The sequence below is a fragment of the Heptranchias perlo genome, chromosome 21 (genome assembly GCF_035084215.1).
Source record: "Heptranchias perlo isolate sHepPer1 chromosome 21, sHepPer1.hap1, whole genome shotgun sequence".
Taxonomy (NCBI): Eukaryota; Metazoa; Chordata; class Chondrichthyes; order Hexanchiformes; family Hexanchidae; genus Heptranchias; species Heptranchias perlo.
The window spans coordinates 38,053,979-38,077,469 of NC_090345.1; the positions used below are offsets into that span (position 1 = coordinate 38,053,979).

At 46.3% G+C, this 23,491-nt stretch overlaps 1 protein-coding gene across 2 annotated transcripts; it reads right to left on the bottom strand.

Annotated features, from left to right (window-relative positions):
• Positions 1–286: 286 nt before the first annotated feature.
• LOC137340154 (interferon-induced protein with tetratricopeptide repeats 5-like) lies at positions 287–15,497 on the bottom strand. 2 transcript variants are annotated; one of them, XM_068002501.1, is made up of 2 exons: positions 15,390–15,497; positions 287–2,244 (listed from the first exon to the last, which is right to left on the bottom strand). In XM_068002501.1, exons 1-2 carry the CDS (start codon positions 15,392–15,394, stop codon positions 795–797), a joined length of 1,455 nt encoding a protein of 484 aa, XP_067858602.1. In that variant the 5' UTR covers positions 15,395–15,497; the 3' UTR covers positions 287–794. The 2 variants fall into 2 exon arrangements, with proteins under 2 accessions (XP_067858602.1, XP_067858601.1); XM_068002500.1 differs by lacking the exon at positions 15,390–15,497 and adding an exon at positions 14,852–15,271.
• Positions 15,498–23,491: the final 7,994 nt, after the last annotated feature.

Genomic DNA, 23,491 nt, shown 5'->3' on the forward strand with positions numbered 1-23,491 from the left:
ATGTGAGGCCTCTGCAAACTCTCCTAATGTTAAGTTCCTCCATTGTCCTAATCCTCTGGACCTTCCCAACCATTCCTTTCTAACCTTTCTCTAACAGCGTTATGACTACAGCTAGCAGTGCAAGTGCCATGTTTCACTCCACAAACAACAGCTGTTAAGTTTACTGCCAGTGTTAAAGGCTGGTCTGAATGTTCCTTACAGAGCTGGTACAGTTCACCATCTCAAAGGTTGGACTATGAACAGCACTTACTGTCAGCATTAGCACAGATCAATGACACAAATAAAATCGTAGCTACAGTTTCTTTTTATTGGTTATTTTAACACTCAGTCTCTGATAATACAGCAAATTAACATTTCTGGTTGGAAAATCTGTATCTGCAACTAAAAGCTTTCTTATTTGTAACCATTTTAATCTATTTTTATATCCTTTAGCTATTAGTCACCCGGTGGAATTTAAGCACTTCCATTAAAGAGGCTGCAAATCGGGGAGCTGCGGGGGGCTCGTTACAGGGAGAGAGAGAGCGAAAATAAACTTTCCTCAGGCATTATTCCAGCCATCGCGTACAGCGGGCAAATCACATTCACATAAACACACCCGCAATTCGTGGTGGGGACTGTACTCACAAATATTTATGCGTGTACAAACAAAAGGTTGCTTCGAATGAAAGTATTAACAGTGTATATTAAGTAAATTAAGTCAGATGAGTATGCTGACAAACTTGTTCATTGGTCAGAGAGCATTCATTTATTTTTCAAAGCTGTGTTTATTTTTAGCTGGGAAAGTCAGCGTTGATCTAGATAGAAAGGCGTAATTCACAAAGAGCACTTAGATATTCTTCATTATCACCATCAAACTCCAAGGCCTTTTCAAACCATCCAATAGCTTCATGCTTCTCCCCATCCAGCTGGTGCAGTAACCCAAGAATACCAAAGGCCTTGCTGTCTCTTGGATTCCTGTCAATTTGTTTTGCTGCAATCTTTCTCAAGTTTGTGCGACACATTTCCCATTCTTTTGTGCCACGTTGGATTTTAAGTCCTTCCAGAAAATGGGTGATGGCATTTGATTCAGGCCTTTTGTGTCGCAGTTGAAATAATCCAGCCTGGCAACATACTGCCTGCTTATTATCAGGGCGAATATCCTCTAATTTCAGGAGATCGCTGCAGATCTCTTCTGCTTTCCAATATTCTCCATTAATTGAACAGATTACAGCAAAATCCAGTTGTGCAATAATAAACGATGGCTTGAGCTCAAATGACTTTTGAAAATAGAACTTGCATTGTTTGACCAACTCGGCTCTCTGTTGAAAAGCAGGATTGCGAGGGTCTTTGCTGCATGGATTTTTGTTCAGTTGAAATAGTTTGCTTCTGTAACACAGACCTATTTGGTGGTGTAAGAAGGTAGAGTTTGGGGTAATTTCTAATGCTTTTTTCAACAGCTGCAGAGATTTTTCCACAGCTCCTTCTCTTCTCAAAAGTTTTGCTGCATATCGAGTTACATATGGAAGATCAGGGGACATCTGCAATGCTCGTTCAACTAATTTGAATGCTTCCTCCTTTTGGTTGAACTCTTGTAGTTTTAGAGCCAACAGCACCATGGCGACAGAGTCATCTGGATCAAGCTCCAGCACACGTCGCAACTGTTTCATTGATTGACTGTGTTCACCACTCTCTGAGGTACAAGAAAACCCTTCCAGACGAAACAGAGCAATCGCATAGCCAACATTCCATTCTGTGTCATCAGGATCTTCCTCCAGAGCCTTCTCAAAACATTCCTTTGCCTCTTCATAATATTTCCTGCAAGATTTCAACAGTGACCAACCCTTCTCCCCGTATACTTCAGGTATCATTGCTGTATACCGAGAGCCATTAGTAAATCGTTTACAGATCATCTCCAGCTTGTCGAGGTAGGACTGGACCTCTGTCAGTTGGCCCATGTGATAATATACCCAGGCATAGTTTCCATAGGTGATGATGCTTCTTTCTTCAAATTCATGTTCATGATTCTCCCTCAGAATCTTTTCAGCTTCCTTTAAGTTTTGAATTGCCTCGTCACAGTTTCCTTGCAGACAGTTTACAAAAGCGAGTTGGTTGTAAGACATGGCTTGATATTTCACACCAGCCTGTATTGAATCTTGTACTCTATGCTTCATGTCGTCCAAGTCAATACTGTCTTTCTGTGGGCCCCACGTGAAGTGACATTGAAGCTGATCAAGTTTTGCTTTTAAAGAATCCTTCTCTTTGTTGCTGCAAGAAAGCACAAAATCATCAAAGCCCATCTTATGTGTATCTAACTTACATTTTTAGCTCGTATATAATCAATGTTGCAATGCTGGCAAAGTCTTAATAGCAGAGCAGGTGTGCGGGTAAGTGCAAGTGGGCACAGAAGACCTCTGTAGTAGTTTGACCAGCCTGACATCCCTCAGCCAGGGGGAAACCCATTGGAATCCAGTAATGTTCCTTCAAGCAACAAAAAATGAACCATTGGCTCATGTGTCCAACAGAAAAACAATGACGAATAATGTTTAGGAAATGACTTCAATGAATTTGTCTCAAAGCACTTTACCTTGAAAAGGGAAAACGGTGGCAAGGAGGGAAAAAGTTTGGTGCAGCCAAAGTCACAAAGGATTTTGAGTGGTTTTTGAAAGCACGGGAGGAGATGGCAAGGTGGCAAAACGAAAGGAGGAATTACATTGCACAAAGCAGAGTGACTACCCCACTGCAGCTGGACAACGGAGGCATCATCAAAGTCAGGGCACGAAATGGGGGCTTCATGCCTGCTCTTTGCCCACCCACATGAATAGTGCTCCAAGTTAAAATTGGGGCTACTGCCGTCAGGTATCAGAAGAGGAAGGGAGCAATTGTGGATAACAATCGAGCTGGAGAGTATCACAAGGCAGTGACGTATTGGTTGTTGAGGTGATTTAAGAACAAAAGTCCAGCAAATTAGTATTACTCTCTTTTCTACATTGACGTTCTGATTTTAAGGAGTTCTTTTCTGGGGTTTTAGGAGTTGTAACATTGTACCCTTGACTGCCAGCCAGGCCACTCATTGTATCTCCCCTCCCAATAATTCCAGACCCCACCACCCCCCTCATATAATTCCTATACCGTAAATCCCCCCCGTCGCCCCCCCACCCCCAACCCTGGCACTGTTACAAATTCCACTCTGCTGTAGATACTTCCTGTCACTCATTCCCGTAACTGTTCAGCACATCTTAAATTTATGGGAGTTGTCCTACACTGCCCCATATCTACTTGTATGATGGCAGGGCCCAGGGACATAACAATAGCACCCCCTTGTGACCTGAATCAGATATTTGTGTCTTTCCCATTGGGACCTCTTCAATCTATTTGAGCAAACACTGTGCAAGATGAGACTCATTGCACATCATTAAGCTCACTTTATTTTACAGCGAATTAAAAAAACAAAGCAACAGTTACGATTGAATTTATTTATTCCAATTGATAGAACTTGGCTTTGAGGAATAACACAAAATATTGAACACTTTATGTGGCCACACATCAGTGCTTGACTTAAACAGGATCACTCCTAACTATTTTTGATGCATTCCAACCTTCTCATAGCCCTTGGTATCTCCTGCCTGTCTGTGTATTTATCCCTCGCTATTCTCAGCCAGAAAGGGAAGGCCCACGAGACTTCCTGCCTGGGACCAATGGCTCGCCAACATACTGGGTGTGAGTCACTGGATCAATTCATAATGCAAACTAACATAATCCATGGAGAAACATTATCAAAGGCGACTCTTGAGCAGGTTAGCTGCCTATCATCTCAGAGTCTTTTATTTTAATTTGCAAGAATGCACTGTGCTTTAAAACACAACATTTAAAGGTAACTCAATCGCAGAATTATAATTACCGATAGAATTTTCTTTTATATTTTACCGAGCCTTCATTAACGTTTCCATCCTGAGCCTGATCATTGTTACAAACTTTGGGTGTTACACGTTGTGTCCTGGGTTATTAAACTATCTTTTTCCCATAGTTCTGCCAGACTCTGCCCTCGGAACGCTGCCAGGACCCCTCTGCCCACTCATCCCAGACACCCTCCCCAGTACATCCTACCCCATCCAGCCCTCTGCCAGAGCTTTCAGACCCCAGGAACAGGAGTAGGCCATTCAGCCCCTTGAGCCTGTTCCGCCATTCAATTCGATCACGACTGATCTGTATCTTAACTCCATTTACCTGCCTTGGTTAATAATCTATCAATCTCAGTGTTGAAATTTTCAACTGACCTAGCCTCTAAGTTTTTGGGGGAGCGAGTTCCATGGGCCCGATGTTAGCAGGCCTGCGGGTTCCTGGCGGGGTTGTTATCGGGCGCGTGGATAACGCGGCCAGTGAATTGAGTGCGTCCCCCGTGCGATCACAGGATAATTGAAGTCATTTACCTGTGGTTACGGGTTTTCCGCTGCTCAGCTGCGCGCCGGCAGCCTGTGCATGCGCAGTGACGTCTGAGTGGTGGTGGAGCTCTATTTAAAGGGGCAGTCCACCAATGCTCCTCCTGCTGCAAACAAGAAGTAGCACACCATGGAGCACCCCAGGGGTAAGGCTGCCCCACGATTTTCTGACCACTCACTCCAGCTGCTGCTGGACGGGGTAAGGAGGAGGAGGGAGACGTTGTTCCCCAGCGACGGAAGGAAGTGCCCTGGCTCCGCCACCAGGAAGGCATGGGCGGAGGTGGCCGCGGAGGTTAGCAGCAGGGGCAACACCACCAGAACATGGATCCAGTGTCGCAAGAGATTCAATGATCTCACTAGGTCCGGCAAAGTGAGTACACTAACGCACTCTCCCACACTCCGTCTTCCACATCACCTCAAAGACCTCACAACCCCTTCTGCACTGCCACCACAGCGCTCCCGCATCCATCCTCACAGCCACTCAACTATCATTCTCACCGTGCCTGCACGTACCCAACGTCCCTGTCCCCATTCGAACACTACCACACACCCCAATCCCCATACAATGGGATGGGCATGTGGCACACGCATCCTCCCATCCATCTCCCACACGCTCAACCCACCCACACCAATGCTTGAAGCGTCTCACAATGCAATCATCACTCAATCACACATCTGTGTTTTGCCTTGACAGGAGAAGAGATGCAAGAACGCCCTGGAAAGGGCACGCAGCGGAGGGGGCCCGCCACACGAGGTGGTTCTAACGCACGCAGAGCTGGACACCTTGGAGATCAGCCACACGCTACATTGCCTGTCCGTGGCGGATGGTGAGGCTGGGGCTGCAGAAATGTCCGGTTACGGAAAGCTGACACTCAGCACTCATGATCGCGAATGATCTTAGCATCACCTGGCATCTGCCGCACCTCAACATTTGTCCACATGCCTGATATTGCCCTTTGTTCTCTTGCAGGGCCGTCTGCGAGCGCCGTGTCTGTGGAGGGCGATTCCTCAGAGGACATGCCGGTCTCTGAGGGTCCATCGTCACATAGGAGCCAAGCATCCACCAGTGCAGATACACACACCTCGGTGGGTCCCCCTCCTCAATTAGTTGGGATTGCACATGGTGAGTCACCGCGCACATGTGAGCATGAGCAGACCCTGGTGGCAGGGGCAGCCGCGGAGGGTCCGCGTCGGTGGGAGCACTCTTCTCCAGGCTCTGCTCAGCTGGACCCAGATGCTGAACCCAGGGGGCCACCAGTCAAAAGGCGAGTCGTCGAGGGGCACCAGCACACTGCCGAGGTACTGGAAGAGGTGCCAAGCACACTGTCCACAATCGCGCAGGTGATGGAGGAGTCCAACTCCTGCATGCGGGCAATGGTGGCACACGTACAGGAGGGTATCGGCGACATAGTGTCGCGGGTCGGTGCGGGAACGTCTGCGGTGGAGGAAAGGCTAGCCTCGCTCGAGCGTCACGCACAGCTCAACATTGAGTCCATCCAGGCCCTGACAACGGCTGTTCGGATTCAGGGTGAGCAACATTCTGCCGCCATAAACAGGCTGTCAGATACATTAGAGGTGGCCTTGCAAGGTCTCACACAGGTCATCAAAACAGCCGTCCAGCAGGGTGGAAAGGGTGATGTGGGCCTAGGCCATGAGAGGGAAGATGGTGAACGGGGACATGGAAGTGGGGACGCTACTCAAAGTGCTCCCACGTCTCACCCGTTGCCCCCCTCTCAACCAGTACCCGCAATGGTGCTTCCTCTCCAGGTGGCCGAGTCTGCCCCTGCACAGGTGCAGGAGGAGCAGTCTGTGGAGGTGCCCTCACGGGCACCGAAACCCAGGGGGCGTCGGCCCAAAGCATCTACCCGGTCAGGGCACGAACAAGAGCAACCTGCCACTACCTCTGCTGGAGCCACAGGGGTAGCACCACGTAGGGGTTCCCGCAAACGTAAGGCCAAGGTGTTATGAACACAAAGGGAATGCACCAGGGTGTATGACAATTTGTTATGTTTTTATTTATCGTCGTTTACTGCACATACACAATAAACACAATTGTTCTCACCACTACTGCCACCTCTTGTCCATTCTTGAGTGGCTTGTGCAATAGGTCCCTTTCGTGGGGCTCATCATGACGACGAACACCTGGTCCCACCCATTGGGTCACACTACAGTGGGTGCAGGAGTAATAGCACCACTCTTCTGTGGAGGGGGCTAGTATGGCCGCTCCTCTGTGCACGTGATGAGGTCTGGACGCCTCAGACAGTCTGATGTTAGGAGAACCGTTGACATATGAGTGCCTCCCTGGCCTGACGAGCATCCAGGTGAGCCGGTGTTCGGCCCATGGGTCGTTCCTCCTCCTCTTGCTCCTCCTCCTCCTCCTCCTCCTCCTCATCGTCGTCCTCAATATGGGTGGTGGATGTGCATGGGGCCTCCTCCAGCGGCACCCCTCTCTGTTGTGCCATGTTGTGCAGGGCACAGCAGACAACTATAATCCGTCCCACTCTGAGTGACGCGTATTGGAGCGCTCCCCCAGAACGATCAAGGCACCTGAAGCGCATCTTGAGCACCCCTATAGCCTGCTCAATTGTAGACCTGGTAGCAATGTGGCTGTCATTATACCGACGCTGTGGCTCGGTGATGGGGCTCCTCAGAGGTGTCATAAGCCACGTGTGCAGGGGATATCCCTTGTCGCCGAGGACCCAGCCGTTGCCGGTGTTGGGTGAGTGGAAGAGGGGCGGGACGGTGGACTCCCAGAGGACGAAGGCATCGTGGCAGCTGCCAGGGTATCTGGCGCACACATGTAGGAATCTCTGGCGGTGGTCACAGATGAGCTGGGCGTTCATGGAGTGATACCCCTTCCTGTTGATGAACAGTCCTGGCTCACGTGGAGGTGCCCGTATTGCGATGTGGGTGCAGTCGATTACACCCTGTACCCGTGGGAAGCCAGCCATGGCATGGAATCCAACCGCCCTCTCCATCTGGCCGCGCTCATCCATGGCGAAGTTGATGTAGTGCGAGGCCCTGTGGAACAACCCATCGGTGACCTGCCTTATGCACTTGTGTGCAGAGGACTGACAGACCCTGGTGATGTCCCCGGTGGCACCCTGGAAGGATCCGGAGGCGAAGAAGTTGAGGGCAATGGTGACTTTGACGGCGATGGGTCAGGAGATGCTGCTTGGTCCATCCGGGAGCAGCTCGTCATGAAGGAGGCTGCAGATGTCGACGACTACCTGGCGACTGACTCTGAGCCTCCGTATGCACTGCTCCTCAGAGAGGTCCAGGAAGCTGAGCCTCGGTCTGTAGACCCTGTGCCGAGGGTAGTGCCTCCTGCGACGCATCTCTCTCTGCGGTTGCCCTCCCTCCTGCTGTGCAGGTGGATGTGCCACAGCACCGTGTTGTGGGGCTCCACGTGTCTGAGTCGGACGGCGTGGCCTGCGAGGCTGCTGAGGCTGGTGATGCTGTCCGTCCTCCGAGGAGGTCAAGGCGGCCCCCATCTGGAAGGTGTAGGTCTGAGGGGTTCTGCAAGGTTGGTAAGTGTGTCCTCGCACCGGGGTTGTGGTTCCACGCCGGTGAATCTTCTTGCTTGGAGGAGGGTGGTGGAGGGCAGGCGTTGCCCTATGTGACAGAGTGGCCTCCTGCGTTGGTGAAGGGTCTCCCCCACCCCCCACCTGTGGAATGCACCTTGCCAGCTGCCACAGGCTGCTGGCTGCAACTCGTCCGTTTGAAGTGAGAGTGTTTCCCCCAGGATGGGAAACAGTCTCAGTTCAAGGTAAAATCCCACCCTTCCTAATAAAACAGCTCAATCAGGCCTGTAAACGACCTGAAATAGCTAAATAAATACTGTCAAGTGGCATCCCGCTGGCTTTAATTGCCTGCGGGATTCCCACCAGCGGGGGCTGCGCGCGCACGCTGGCGCGTCCGTGGGGAACCCGGATGTGGGCGGGATCGAGGCGGGCTCCGGTCCCGCGCCGGGATTCCCCGATTTTCGGGGCCCCCCCGCCGAGAACGCACCCGATAGCGGGTGGTAAAATCGAGCCTCATATTTCCAATATCCTTTGTGTGAAAAAGTGCTTCCTGACTTCACCCCTGAACGGCCTGGCTCTAATTTTAATGTTATGCCCCATTGTTCTGGACACTTCCACCAGGGGAAATAGTTTCTCTCTACCTACCCTAAGAAATACATTAATCATCTTAAACAACTCAATTATATCACCCTTTAATCTTCTATACTCTGGAGAATCCAAACCTAGTCTATGAAACCTGTTCTCATAATATAACCCTTTTAACCCCGGTATCATTCTGGTGAATTTGCGTTGACCCACTCCAAGGCCACTATATCCTTCCTGAGGGGCGGTGCCCAGAACTGAATGCAGTGCTCCAGATGTGGTCTAATCAGAACTTTATACAACTGTAGCATAACTTCTACCCCTTTGTATTCCAGTCCCTGAGATAAAGGCCAACGTTCCATTAGCTTCTTTGATTTATTTTTTGTACCTGAACACGAGTTGTTAGTGATTTCTGTACATGGACCCTTAAATCTCTCTGCTCCTCCACAGTTCCTAGCTTCTCACCATTTAGATAATACACTGATCAATCTTTCTTATGTCCAAAATGGATGACCTCACATTTCTCCACACTGAACTCCATCTGTCACAGTTTTGCCCACTCACTTAATCTATCAATGTCCCTTTGCAACTTTCCACTCCCATCTGCACTACTTACTGTGCCACCTAACTTAGTGTGGTAGCAAACTTGGATAAACAGCTCCCGATTCCTTTATCTAAATCAATGATAACTGTAGTGAAAAGCTAAGGGTCCAGTATAGATCTCTGAAGGACACGGCTAATCACATCCTGCCAATTATAGTAAATACCCATTATCCCTGCTCTCTATCTCCTACCTCCCAACCAATTCCTTACCCTTCAAAGCTGTAAGACCACAGGCCTTGTCTGAAGGTATTACCAGATCCTGGGATCCCACTTTCAATGCTCCCATACCCTAGTTCACATCCCAACCCCATCCCTCCCAGTCTTCTGATATCTCAGGATCACCCCAAAGTTTCTAGGTTCCTAAGTGCCCACAGACCAAGAGACAGATTCTAAACCCACCCCCTAAGTGCTAACAGACGGAGACAGATTCCAAACCCTTTCCCCTAAGTCCTCACAGATCCAGAGACCCCTCTTTTGCACCAGTCCCTTCCTCGTCCTCCCGCACGCCAGGTCCCTTTTCCAATATTGCCAGACTTCAGGACACAATTCCAATGGCTCCAATATCCCATGAAGTTATCACAAACCTAGACTCACCCTTTCTCCTTCTACCAGATCTCCATCCCCAAAACACTGATTAAAAACTCCATAAAGCAGTTAACAAAAATGAAATTTGACAGAATCTGTTTTCATAAATCAGTGGCCCCTGACAATGATACATGATTATTGTTATAAAACAGGATATCCATCGAGTAACCATTAGCAACGCACGTGGAGATTCCTCATTGTGTCTTATATAAAAATGTACAATCTGTTTGTACAGTAATAATGCGTGCAACTAATAACTCTACACTGTCACCCTCTGGAACCAAGTGTATGCACCATTCCCAGCACTCACAGAGAGGGAGGGAATACAGGGAGATGCAGTGGAGAGAGATAAAAAGAGAGAGAGAGAGAGAGAGCAATTCCACTGTCACCAACCTCCTGCTTTAAGAAATGCTCGATTTTCTTTGCGGCAGACATAGGGAGCTAGGTTTGGGAAGGAGCTCGCGCTGAGGCAGGTACCTTGCTCGAAATATCCTGCTGCTGTAAACAAATAGCTCCATCTCCCTTCATTTCAGTGGGTTTGAAAACAATGGCTTCGATATTAACCCACCCACGAGGGGCGGGGGGGTGTTGGTTAAACAGTCAATTTTGTGAAACGCGACCCTAACCCTCCGCGAACACACCTGCCGCCTTTTTTAGGGCAGTGGATATCGGGGCATCCGGGTTCGGGAAACTCGGCAGTGAAACCGAGGCGAGATTGAGCAGCAATTTATCGGGGCAGTTAAAGGTCAGGAGGCCCGATCTGAATAAAGGTTCAGTGCTCACTGCTGCTTTCTCAGTTCCCTCTGGGACATAGTTTGGGGAGAGTACTTGATGTGAGAGACTTATTTGTAGAGTTTTGAGGTGTTCCGACAGACAAGGTCATGACGGGTGGCGCCATGGCTTCTAACCAAATCGATTCTGTCTTTGAACCGATTACGAAGAAGAGCAGAGGTGCTCTCCCCAGTGTTGTGATCAATTAACCAACATCACTACAAATAGATTATCTGGTCATTATCACATTGTTGTTTTTGGGACCTTGCTGTGTGCAAATTGGCTGCCGCATTTCCTTCAGTACAGCAGTGACTACACTTCAAAGGTACTTCATTGGCTGTAAAACACTTTGGGATGTCCTGAGGTTGTGAAAGGTGCTATATAAATGCAAGTCATTCTTTCTTTCTTTGCTTAATCAGGTTAATCTGAATTGTCATCCTTCTGCATGTTGTATAGTTTGAACAGTGTCCTGATTAAATATTGGTCTGTTGATTAAATGTGCAAATTAAGTTCTGGCAGCAAATCAGCATTTCGTGTCTCAGAGCTCCAGGTCTACAGTTAGTCAGTGCAGGTTAAAGTATTCAAGTGAGACTGTTGACACTTCGAGTGCCTTTAAACTGAAGCAAGTTACAGTCAGGCAGAGCCCAGTTTACATTGATTAGCTACCGCCTGGCTGTAACTGTCCTGTTTAGGAGAGAGCTCTGTGCATGTCAGGTTACCACGGTCAGAGCTGTCTGACAAAAGTTACAGATTTAAATGTTAGAGAATGTGGAGAGTGGAATCTCGATTCCCCAAACATTGAGATTAAGGTTCGGTCGGTTTGGAAAATATTCAGGGGATTCAACAGACCCCCTGAGTGCTTCACAAACCAGATTTGACACCACACTTCCCTCTCCTCTTACTGCCATCAAATTCAGCCCTTGCCTCCCCTTCATTGTCCTCCATTTCACTCCCTTCCCTTTCCTGTCAGAGTTGCTGTTGGACAGAAAAAGTGAGAGGGAAGGGGGAGGGATAGGCTGGTAATATCTTGCTTTATTGCAAATGACTAGTGCAGGGCTATTCAGCTCAGCTTCCTTGATCTTGCTGTGAGTCTCTCTCTCTCTCCTTCTCAGCTCCTGTCCTTCTCCAGGCTGCTCTCGGGACTCTTATCATCTCTCCGCTGCTCTCTTGAGTTTCTCTCTTGAACTCTTCTCCTCTCCAAACAGCATTCGGGGCTTTTTTGCCTCTCTTTGCCTTCCTGCATATACTGCCCCCCCTCCCTCCTGTCTTCCCATGTTCTGGCTGACTTCACCCCGCTGCCCACTTCACACTCCACCTTCTGAAGTGACGCACTGCAGCTGTTCACACTACTTCCAGAGAGTGGGGCATTCTCCCTCCTCTCCACTCAATCACGGACAGACCGTGACTGTATGTGTCACTGTTAACAGTTACATTTTGACTTGTTACATTGACACTACCTAAGACAAAGAAAGTGAACAGACCCAGAGTGAGCAAGAGACTTTGGAACATGGACTTCTTTGGTTTAATTAGTGTAATATAAAAGATTGTATTTTTTATAGAAAGACTTGCATTTATATAGCACCTTTCACGACCTCAGAAAATCCGAAAGTGCTTTGCAACCAATGAAGTACTTTTGAAGTGTAGTCACTGTTGTAATGTAGGAAATGCAGCAGCCAATTTGAGCACAGCAAGATCCCACAAACAGCAATGTGATAATGGCCAGATAATCTGCTTCAGTGATGTTGGTTGAAGAATAAATATTGGCCAGGACACCAACAACAACAAAAACAACTTTCATTTAAACATTGCCTTTAATGTAGTAAAACGTCCCAAGGCTTTGCAGGAGCGTCATCAAACAAAATTTGACACCGAGCCACATAAGGAGATATTAGGACAGGTGACCAAAAGGTCGGTCAAAAAGCAAGTTTTAAGGAGCGTCTTCAAGGAGGAGGGAGAGGTAGAGAGACGGAGAGGTTGAGGGAGGTAATTCCAGAGCTTAGGGCCTAAGCAGCTGAAAGCACGGCCGCCAATGGTGGAGCGATTAAAATCGGGGACGTGCAAGAGGCAAGAATTGGAGGAGCGTAGGAATCTCAAAGGGTTGTAGGGCTGGAGGGGGTTACAGAGAAAGGTAGGGGCGAGGCCATGGAGGGATTTAAAAATGAGGATGAGAATTTTAAAATCGAGGCGTTCCTGGATCGAGAGTCAATGTAGGTCAGCGAGCACAGGGATGATGGGTGAACGGGAGTTGCTGCGAGTTAGGAAATGGGCAGCAGGGTTTTGGATGAGCTGATGGAGGATGGACATTATTGAGGGTGGAAGATGGAAGACTGGCCAGGGGAGCATTGGAATAGTCGAGTCTAGAGGTAGCAGAGGCATGGAATGAGGGTTTCAGCAGCAGATGAGCTGAGGCATGGGCAGAGACGGGCGATGTTACAGAGGAGGAAGTAGGCGGTCTTGGTGATGGAGCAGATATGTGGTCGAAAGCTCATCTCAGGGCCAAATAGGATATGAAGGTTGTGAACGGTCTGGTTCAGCCTTAGACATACGAACATACGAATTAAGAGCAGGAGTAGGCCATTCGGCCCCTCGAGCCTGCTCTGCCATTTGATAAGATCATGGCTGATCTGATTGTGACCTCAACCCTACTTTCCCGTCTACCTACTATAACCTTTGACTCCCTTGTTAATCAGGAATCTTTCTAACTCAGCCTTAAAAATATTCAATGACCCCGCCTCCACCGCTCTCTGGGGAAGGGAGTTCCACAGACTCATGACCCTCTGAGAGAAAAAATTTCTCCTCATCTCCGTCTTAAATGGGAGACCCCTTATTTTTAAACTGTGGCCCCTAGTTCTAGTCTCTCCCACAAGGGGAAACATCCTCTCAGCATCTACCCCTTCAAGTCCCCTCAGGATCTTATATGTTTCAATAAGATCACCTTTCATTCTTCTAAACTCCAATGTATAAAGGCCCAACTTGTCCAACCTTTCCTCGTAAGATAACCCCCACATCCTGGGAATCAGTCGAGTGAACCGTCTCTGAACCGCCTCTAAAGCAATTATGTCCTTTCTTAAATAAGGAGACCAAAACTGCACACAGTATTCTAGATTTGGTCTCAACATTGCCCTGTACAACTGTAGCAAAACATCTCTACTTTTATATTCCATTCCCCTTGCAATAAATGACATCATTCCATTTGCCTTCCTAATCACTTACTGTACCTGCATACTAACTTTTTGTGATTCCCGTACGAGGACACCCAGATCCCTCTGTACCTCAGAGTTCTGCAATCTCTCTCCATTTAAATAATATGCTGCTTTTCTATTCCTCCTGCCAAAGTGGACAAGTTCACATTTTCCCACATTATACTCCATCTGCCAAATTTTTGCCCACTCACTTAACCTATCTATATCCCTTTGCAGACTCCTTATGTCTTCTTCATAATTTACTCTCCTACCTACCTTTGTGTCATCAGCAAATTTAGCAACCATACATTCGGTCCCTTCATCCAAGTCATTGATATAGATTGTAAATAGTTGAGGCCCCAGCACTGATCCCTGTGGCACTCCACTCATTACAACTTGCCAACCTGAAAATGACCCATTTATGCTCACTCTCTGTTTCCTGTTAGCTAATCAATCCTTTATCCATGCGAATATGTTACCCCCTACATCATGAGCTCTTATTTTGCGCAGTAGCCTTTGATATGGCACCTTGTCAAATGTCTTCTGGAAATCCAAGTACACCACATCCACAGGATCCCCTTCATCCATGTTGCTTGTTTGTCCCTCAAAAAACTCTAATAAATTAGTCAAACACGATTTCCCTCTCACAAAGCCGTGATGACTCTGCCTGATTGCATTGAGATTTTCGAAATGCCCTGCTATAACGTCCTTAGTAATAGATTCTAGCATTTTCCCGATGACGGATGTTAAGCTAACTGGCCAGTAGTTTCCTGCTTTCTGTCTCCCTCCTTTCTTGAAATGAGGAGTTACATTCACTATTTTCCAATCAGATGGGACCCTTCCAGAATCTAGGGAATTTTGGAAAAATAATACCAATGCATCTATTATCTCTGCAGCCACTTCTTTTAAGACTCTAGGATGAAGTCCGTCAGGACCTGGGGACTTGTCAGCTTTTAATTTTTTCAGAACCCTTTCCCTGGTGATTATAAATGTTTTAAGTTCCTCCCTCCCTTTCACCTCTTGATTCACAATTATTTCTGGCATGTTATTTATATCCTCTACAGTGAAGACGGACGCAAAATATCTGTTCAATTCATCCGCCATTTCCTTGTTCTCCATTATTAATTCCCCAGATTCACTCTCTAGATGACCAACGCTCATTTTACTTACTCTTATCCTTTTTAAATACCTGTAGAAACCTGTAGAAACAGTGGCCAGGGCGAGGGATGGAGTCGAAAGACAAATGGCTTCATTCTTTCCAATATTTAGTTGGAGGAAATTTTTGCTCATCCAGTACTGGAGGTCGGAAAAACAGTGTCACAAATGAGAGACAGTGGAGGGGTCGAGAGAGGTGGTGGTGAGGTAGAGCTGGGTGTCGTCAACATGCATGTGGAATCTGATGTTGTGTTTTCGCATGACATGGCTGAGGGGAAGCATGTAGAGGAGACCTCCGCTGCTCTTCTTCGAAATGGTGCCTTGGGGTCTTTTATGTCCACCTGCGAAGGCGGACAGGGCCTTGGCTTAATGTCTCGTCCAAAAGACGACACCTCCGACAGTGCAGCACTCCCTCAAAAGTGCACTGGAGCGTCAGCATGGATTTCGTACTCAAGCCTTTGGAATGGGACTTGAACCCACAACCGTCGTGACTCAGAGGCAAGGGTGCTACCACTGAGCCACAGCTGACAACTCTACCATATATGTTAGTTACACATGAAAATTTCTCTTACCTCATGATGTTTTGAATTAATAGGCCAGTTTCTTGTTAACTTTCACATCTGTTGTCTGATCAGCTGGAAAAACAGAACTAAGTGCATTCAGCTCTTCCAAGATGTTTATATACCATCCACACCCTTTATAGTTGGGTGATTTTGCAGAATTGCACTTGAGATTGGAAAGTGAAAGCAACAGAGAACTTATCTGCTGCAGAAAATGTGTTAGCCAACGTCACCAAAACAGAAGAACCCCCTAGATTATTTGCTTTTTCACATGTTGTTTAGAACTTCCAGTGTGTATATTGGCTGCTTTGTTGACGTTATCTTCTGCTGCATAGCAACAATGGCTGGACATTATAAAAGAATTAATTGCATGTGAAGTGCTTTGGGATGACAATGATAGGGGAGCGATGAGATAATTTCCATGAACTGTTCCCCAGGTGTACAGACATCAACATACTTCCATACTTTCAGTAGTGACTGGGATAGAAATTGGACCCCACTGCACCTGTTTTTACATAAAGGGGCAAAAAGCTTCAATTTCCCAGTGCCGTCTCCCATGCCCCAAGGGTGGCTTATTGCGCCGGACAACAATCAGGCATCCAGGCCCCTTGCATATGTTAAAGAGGGGCCCAGCACCTGTTTCAGGACCTCTGGTGAAATCTATGAAAAGGAAAGAGGATAATCTTTAATCCCCTAACAAAATACGAGCAACTTCAATGGATCAAAATATCTGGGTTGACCCAAAAAATAAATAACCCACCAATGTTTCTGATGCGTGTAAAACAAGATCATTAGGCTTAAAAAATAACAATAAAAAATCTCAAAATTAAGGATAAACCTAGACAATCTGAAACAAACTTGACTCAGCGTCTTGCCTTTGAGTCAGAAGGTTGTAGATTCAAGTTCCACTCCAGAGATTTAAACACTTAATCTAGGCTGACAGTTCAGTGCAGTACTGAGGGAGTGCTGCACTGTCGGAGGTGCTATATTTCAGATGAGATGTAAAACTGAAGCCTCGTCTGCCTTCTCAGGTGGACATAAAAAATCCAATGGCACTATTCGAAGAAGAGCAGGGCAGTTCTCTCGGGTGTCCAGGCCAATATTTATCCCTCAACCAACATATCTAAAAAAACAGATTATTTGTCATTACCTCATCTTTGTTTGTGGGACCTTGCTGTGTGCAAATTAGCTGCCGCATTTCTTACATTGCAACAGTGACTACACTTCAAAAGGCAGCATCTGCCTGTTCCAATGGTTCAGGTGGATTCTATGACACAATTTGAATGGAGTTGTACTTTCCAACATTCTTCCCTCAGCCAACACCACCAAAAACAGATTGGGTGGTCTTTCATTTCGCTGCTATTTTTGGGATCTTGCTGTGTGCTGAGCTTCCGACCCCATATCCTCTCCATCACAAAGACCATTTACATTCACCTCTACAACATTGCCTGATCCACTCCTGTCTCAGCCCATCTGCTGATGAAACTTTCATCCATGCCTTTGTCACCACCAGACTTGATTACTCCAATGCTCTCCAGACCGGATTCCCATTCTGCACCTGTCATAAACTTCAGCTCATCTAAAACTCTTCTAGCTGCACCAAGTCCCACTCACCCATCACCCTTGTGCATGCTGACTTATATTGGGTCCCAGTCCACCAACGACACAAATTGAAATTCTCATCCTGGCGTTCAAATCCCTTCATAGCCCCACCCCTTCCTGTCTCTGTAATCTCCTCCAGCCCTACAACCCTCTGAGAACTCTGTATTCCTCTAAATCTGGCCTAGTGATCATCCCCCACTTCCTTCACCATTGGCTCCCATGCCTTCAATGCAGACAGTCCCGAATCTCTGGAATTCCCTCGCTAAACCTCTCCATCTCACTCTCCTCCTTTAAGACTCTCCCTAAAACCTACCTCTTTGACTATGCTTTTAGTCACCCCTCCAAATGTTATCTTTAGCTCGGTATCAATTTTTGTCTGATTACGTTCCTGTGAGGCGCCTGGGATGTTTTACTATGTTCAAGGCGCTATATAAATACAAGTTGTTGTTGTCGTGCAAACTGAGCTGTCACATTTCCGTACAAAACAACAGTGACGGCACTTCAAAATAATTCACTGAGTATGAAGCACTTTGGGACATTTCTGAGAGGTGTGATAATGTGTTATATCAATACAAATTCTTCCTTGCTTTCTTCCTGTTCAATTCACACCAGCTCACTTCATCTCCCACCCAACCCAGCTCATTCTTGTCTACTCCACCTGCCTCATGTTGATACTTTTCTTCCTTTCCCCATTAATCCAAGCTGTCGTTCTTACCCCCCTGCCCCAGTTCATGGTGGCATTCCTCCTTTTGCCACCCAGTTCAAACTGGTACACCTGTCCTTTTCCCCAGTTCATGTGGGCACTCTTCTCCCCCTCCCCCCATTCTCAATTTAAGTAATCACTTCCCCTTCTCCTGCCCACTTTAACCTGACACTCTTCTCCTGCATTTCATGCTACATTCATCCCCCCATCCTAGTTCATGCTGTTCTCTCCCTTTGCTTTATACTTCTGATTGCTTTAGTTTGTATATATGCTGAAAATCACGATTTTAAATTCGTAAATCTTTTCTAGATTACCAAAGGACACAAACTTTTTTCTTCAAAGTCTGCATACAGCCTGAACACACCTACACAATACTCGTTTCTACAACATTATAAAATTCAAGCTTAACTTGGTACTTTCTACAAAGTCTGAGTGGAAAGTAATTTTATTGTTTATTTGAAATATTACCTGATATAATACAATAAACAGATCTGCCTTTTGTCTCTTATTTCTTCTGACAATCACCAGTCTTGGTGAAGCAGTATTAGGGTTAGGGTTATTTGTACGTCTCACTATGAACAAACAATCCCATTTCTATGCATTTCAACTGCTTTGTAATGAATGCTATTCTATTTCTGAAAACAAGCCCCCCATTCAATAGTCTACCTGTAAATTAAAATACAAAAGGAATTCCTATTGATCTGCACCTCATGATGCTGATCCGATGGAAAATGATGTTGATTTCCTTTTTCAGCTTCAACTTTACTTCCAATGGTGAGCTGATCAAGAACTGCGTTTGGTTTGTTATCATTTCCAGCACATTTATACTGCCCAGTCATGTGATTTCTAGGAATCATTGCCGGAATGTGAAGCAAAACTATAGCTGGAAAATTAAACTAAGAACAAATGTTTTTATCCAAGAAATAGTGGTGCCAGTATAGTAACATTGTGTGCTGTCACAGGACTCCACAGAGCCTATTATAAACATAGGCCAGTTCAGAAACAGAAAAAGGACACTTGGCCCAAAAGGACCAAACTTTTTGGTTCATCTCAACTCTGCCTGCTCACCATATCCCTCAGTCACCTCCGGTTGTCTTTTGAACTCACTTAATCTATCTGCTTCAATGGCATTTCTCTGGTAACTTGCTCCATGTTACTCTTACCCATTACCAGGCTGCATCCAGTTATTTTTCTGTAAGAATGGCTAATCCAGCGGCAGCGTTGAGGGTGCCAACGCCTGGAAGGGCTCCCAGTTTCTTGGACGCATCCTTGGTGGTCTTTTCGTAGAAGTCAGGGCCGGAAGAGCAAAACACTTTTGGACACTGAGGGCAGAAAGCCCCATAAGAGGGTGGTGTAGTCTGGCTGGAGGGAGATGGCAGAGCCAGACAGTGCTACCTCCACCATCCCAAGAGCTGCCACACAGTGTGGGAAGAGATTCAGTGACCTCATAAGCATAGCTAAGGCAAGACAAGATACTCATCCAATACACATTCTCTATCACTCATAGGACCTTCACTCACATCTTTCCCGCTCATACTCTTTCTCTCTCAGAATCTGGGTGTCAGAGGAACTCACTTCTGAAAAGGGAAACTTCTGTAAACACTCAAGCACCTTCTTTCTTCAAAGCCAATCTCCCAACTCATACTGCCTGCCACAAGGGCGACAACTAGTCAACAAGGATGCTTCACTTAAAGGAACAATGCACCTCCATATTTCAGCATCACGGAATGCATGCATTCATATGGGGGAAAGTGTGTATGGAATTTATATGCCCTTAACATTGTAGGAAATACAACCAGCACCAAAAAAAATAGAACCGAGGGGAGGAGCAGCAGATTCTGAGCACGCATGAAGAGGAGATGATGTATATCATGGGCAGGGAGACAGGAGAATCTGTGCAAGAGGTTGAGGTTGGAGGCAAGATGGCAACACAAGGTTGGTAAAAGTTGGGAAATGCCCATCATAGGTAATCTCAGCTTTATGTGCTTTCTTAAAGCATTGCAATCAGCTTACACTCAGCAATTATTAATTCAAGGGGAATGTCACCGTGCATGCGATTAAACGAGCTCTTGTTTGTTTCACATCATAGGGCATGCCTTCAGGCAAGAAGCCAACCATGATGATGACCACCCAGGCACGTCCACTTGGGGAATTCGCTGCTGGAACCACAGCCTCAGCTCCTGTCACTTCCTCACCAACTGTGCAATGACATCTTGTTTGCACCAGTACCAGCACAGAGACACTGACTGTAGAGGAAGTAGCTGATGAGTCAGAACGGTTGTCACTGGGTGAAGCACCGAGCACTAGTGAGAATGAGGATGTGGGAATGGAAGAGCTGGAGATTGCCTTTCCTCCATGGAGGATGGAGAAACGACCACTCTCGGCTGAAGAACCTGGAGACCCAGATCTCAATGGCCCAACTAATAAATGTTAGCAGTGATCGTCCCTGGAATCACTCTAATAAATCTCTTCTGCACCCTCTCCAAGGCCTTCACATCTTTCCTAAAGTGCGGTGCCCAGAATTGGACACAAAGCTCCACTTGTGGCTGAACCAGTTATATAAAGGTTCATCATGACTTCCATACTTTTGTACTCTATGCCTCCATTTATGAAGCCCAGTATCCTGTATGCTTTTTTAACTGCTTTCTTAACCTGCCCTGCCACCTTCAACAATTTGTGCACATACACCCCCAGATCTCTCTGTTCCTGTACCCTTTTAGAGTTGTGCCCTCTAGTTTATATTGCCTCCCTTCATTCTTCCTAGCGAAATGTATCACTTCGCATTTTTCTCCGTTAAATTTCATCTGCCACGTGTCCGCCCATGCCACCAGCCTGTACATATCCTTTTGAAGTCTATCACTATCCTCCTCACTGTTCACTGCAGCCTGGTTTGTGTCATCTGCACATTTTGAAATTGTGCCCTGTACACCCAAGTCCAAGTCATTAATATATATCAAGAAAAGCAATGGTCCCACCACTGACCCCTGTGGAACACCACTGTACACCTCCCTCCAGTCCGAAAAACAACCGTTCACCACTACTCTCTGTTTCCTGTCACTTAGCCAATTCTGTATCCATGTTGCTACTGCCCCCTTTATTCCATGGGCCGCAATCTTGATAATAAGCCTACCATGCAGCACTTTATCAAACGCCTTTTGAAAGTCCATACACACATCAACTGCATTGCCCTCATCTACCCTCTCTGTTACCTCATCAAAAAACTCTATCAGGTTAGTCAAACATGATTTCCCTTAATAAATCCATGCTGGCTTTCCCTAATCAATCCACACTCGTCCAAGTGACTGTTAAATCTGTCCCGGATTATCGTTTCTAAAAATTTCTCCACCACTGAGGTTAAACTGACCGGTCTATACTTGCTGGGCTTATCCTGACACCTTTTTTTGAACAAGGGTGTAACATTTGCAGTTCTTCAGTCCTCTGGCACCGCACCCATATCTACGGATGTTTGGAAGATTATGGCCAGTGCCTCTGCAATTTCCACCCTTACTTCCCTCAGTAACCTAGGATGCATCCCATCCGGACCGGGTGACTTATCTACTTTAAGTACAGCCAGCCTTTCTAGTACCACTTCTTTATCAATTTTTAGCCCATCCAGTATCTCAACTATATCTTCCTTTACTGAGACTCTGGCAGCATCTTCTTCCTTGGTAAAGACAAATGCAAAGTACTCATTTAGTACCATGGCCATCCCCTCTGTCTCCATGAGTAGATCTCCTTTATGGTCCCTAATCGGCCCCACCCTTCCTCTTACTACCCGTTTACTATTTTCATGCCTGTAGAAGGCTTTTGGATTCCCTTTAATTTTGGCCGCCAGTCTATTCTCATACTCTCTCTTTGCCCCTCTTATTTCCTTTTTTACTTCCCCTCTGAACTTTCTATATTCTGCCTGGTTCTCATTTGTATTATCAACCTGATATCTGTCATACGCCCCTTTCTTCTGTTTCATCTTACCCACTATCTCTTTTGTTATCCAGGGAGCTCTGGCTTTAGTTGCCCTACCTTTCTCCCTCGTGGGAATGTGCCTAGACTGTACCCGAACCATCTCCTTTATAAAGGCCGCCCACTGTTCAATTACATTTTTGTGTGCCAATCTTTGATTCCAATTTACTTGGGCCAGATCTGTTCTCATCCCATTGAAATTGGCCCTCCTCCAATTGAGTATTTTTACTTTAGAGTGGTCCGTGTCCTTTTCCATACATATTTTAAACCTTATGATACTATGATCGCTGCTCTCTAAATGCTCCCCCACTGACACTTGCTCCACTTGGCCCACCTCATTCCCTAGAATCAAGTCCAGCAATGCCTCCTTCCTTGTTGGGCCGGAATCGTACTGGTCAAGAAAGAGCACAAGAGGTCTGAGTCCCTGATGAATACCTGAGTGTGTAGATTCTCCCCCTATTTCTTTTCATATCATAAAATTATAGAATGCCATGTGTATGCCCATTTCAACAGTCTGTGTTCTCCTGAAGTCTTTTACTATCCTTCTCACTGTTTATTACATTTCCGAGTTTCGTGTCATCTGCAAATTTTGAAATTATGACCTGTATGCCCAAGAACATGTCATTAATATATATCAAAAAGAGCAGTGGTCCTAATAGCAACCACTGGGAGACACCACTATATACTTCCCGTTAGTCTGAAAAACAACCGTTCACCGCTACTCTCTGCTTTCTGTCCCTTAGTTAATTTCATATCCCTGCTGTCACTGTCCCTTTAATCCCATGGGCTTCAATTTCATATACAATCATAGAATCATACAACGATACAGCACAGAAAGAGGCCACAGGAGGCAGATGTTACACAAAATAAGGCCTAATGGGGTTTGGGGAATATATTAGCATGGATAGAGGATTAGTTAATGGGTCATTTTCAGATTGGCAGGCTGTAACTAGTGGGGTGCTGCAAGGATCAGTGCTTGGGCCTCAGTGTTTACAATCTATATTGATGGCTTAGATGAAGGGACGATACAAAGCTAGGTGGGAAAGTAAGCTGTGAGGAGGACACAAAGAGTCTGCAAAGGGATATCGACAGGTTAAGTGAATGGGCAAGAATGTGGCAGATGGAATATAATGTGGGGAAATGTGAGGTTATTCACTTTGGTAGGAAGAATAGAAAAACAGAATATTTTTTAAGCTCCTCTTATTTCTTGATTAATACTCTTTCCAACAGTGTAACTACTATTAGGGGGCCTATAAACTACTCCCACCTGTGTTTTCTGCCCCTTGTTATTTCTTATCTCCATCCATACTGATTCTACTTACTGATCTTCCAAGCCAAGATCCTTTCTCACTACTGTCTTTATCTCATCCTTTATTATCAGGCCTACGCACACCCCGCCCCCGCCACCCTTTTCCATTTTGTCTGCCTTTTCAAAAAGTCAAGTACGCTGGAATATTTAGTTCCCAACCTTGGTCACCTTGCAACCACGTCTCAGTAATGGCTACTAGATCAAACCCATTTATCTCTATTTGTGCCATTAATTCATCTATCTCATTACGGATGCATCATGCATTCAGATAAAGCGCCTTTAAATTTGACTTTTTACTACTTTTCCCTGATTTGACCTTATTTACTGATGCACTATTACCATTAAACTCTTTGACGCACTCTGCTTATCTTTGCCAAAATCGCTGCACTGCTCAATGGCCTTGATAAGAGGAGGGTTGGGGCCGATTAGGGAACAAAAAGGAGATCCATGCATGGAGGTAGAGGGCATGGCTGAGGTACGAAATGAGTACTTTCCACCTGTCTTTACCCAAGGAAGAAGATGTTGCCAAAGTCACAGTGA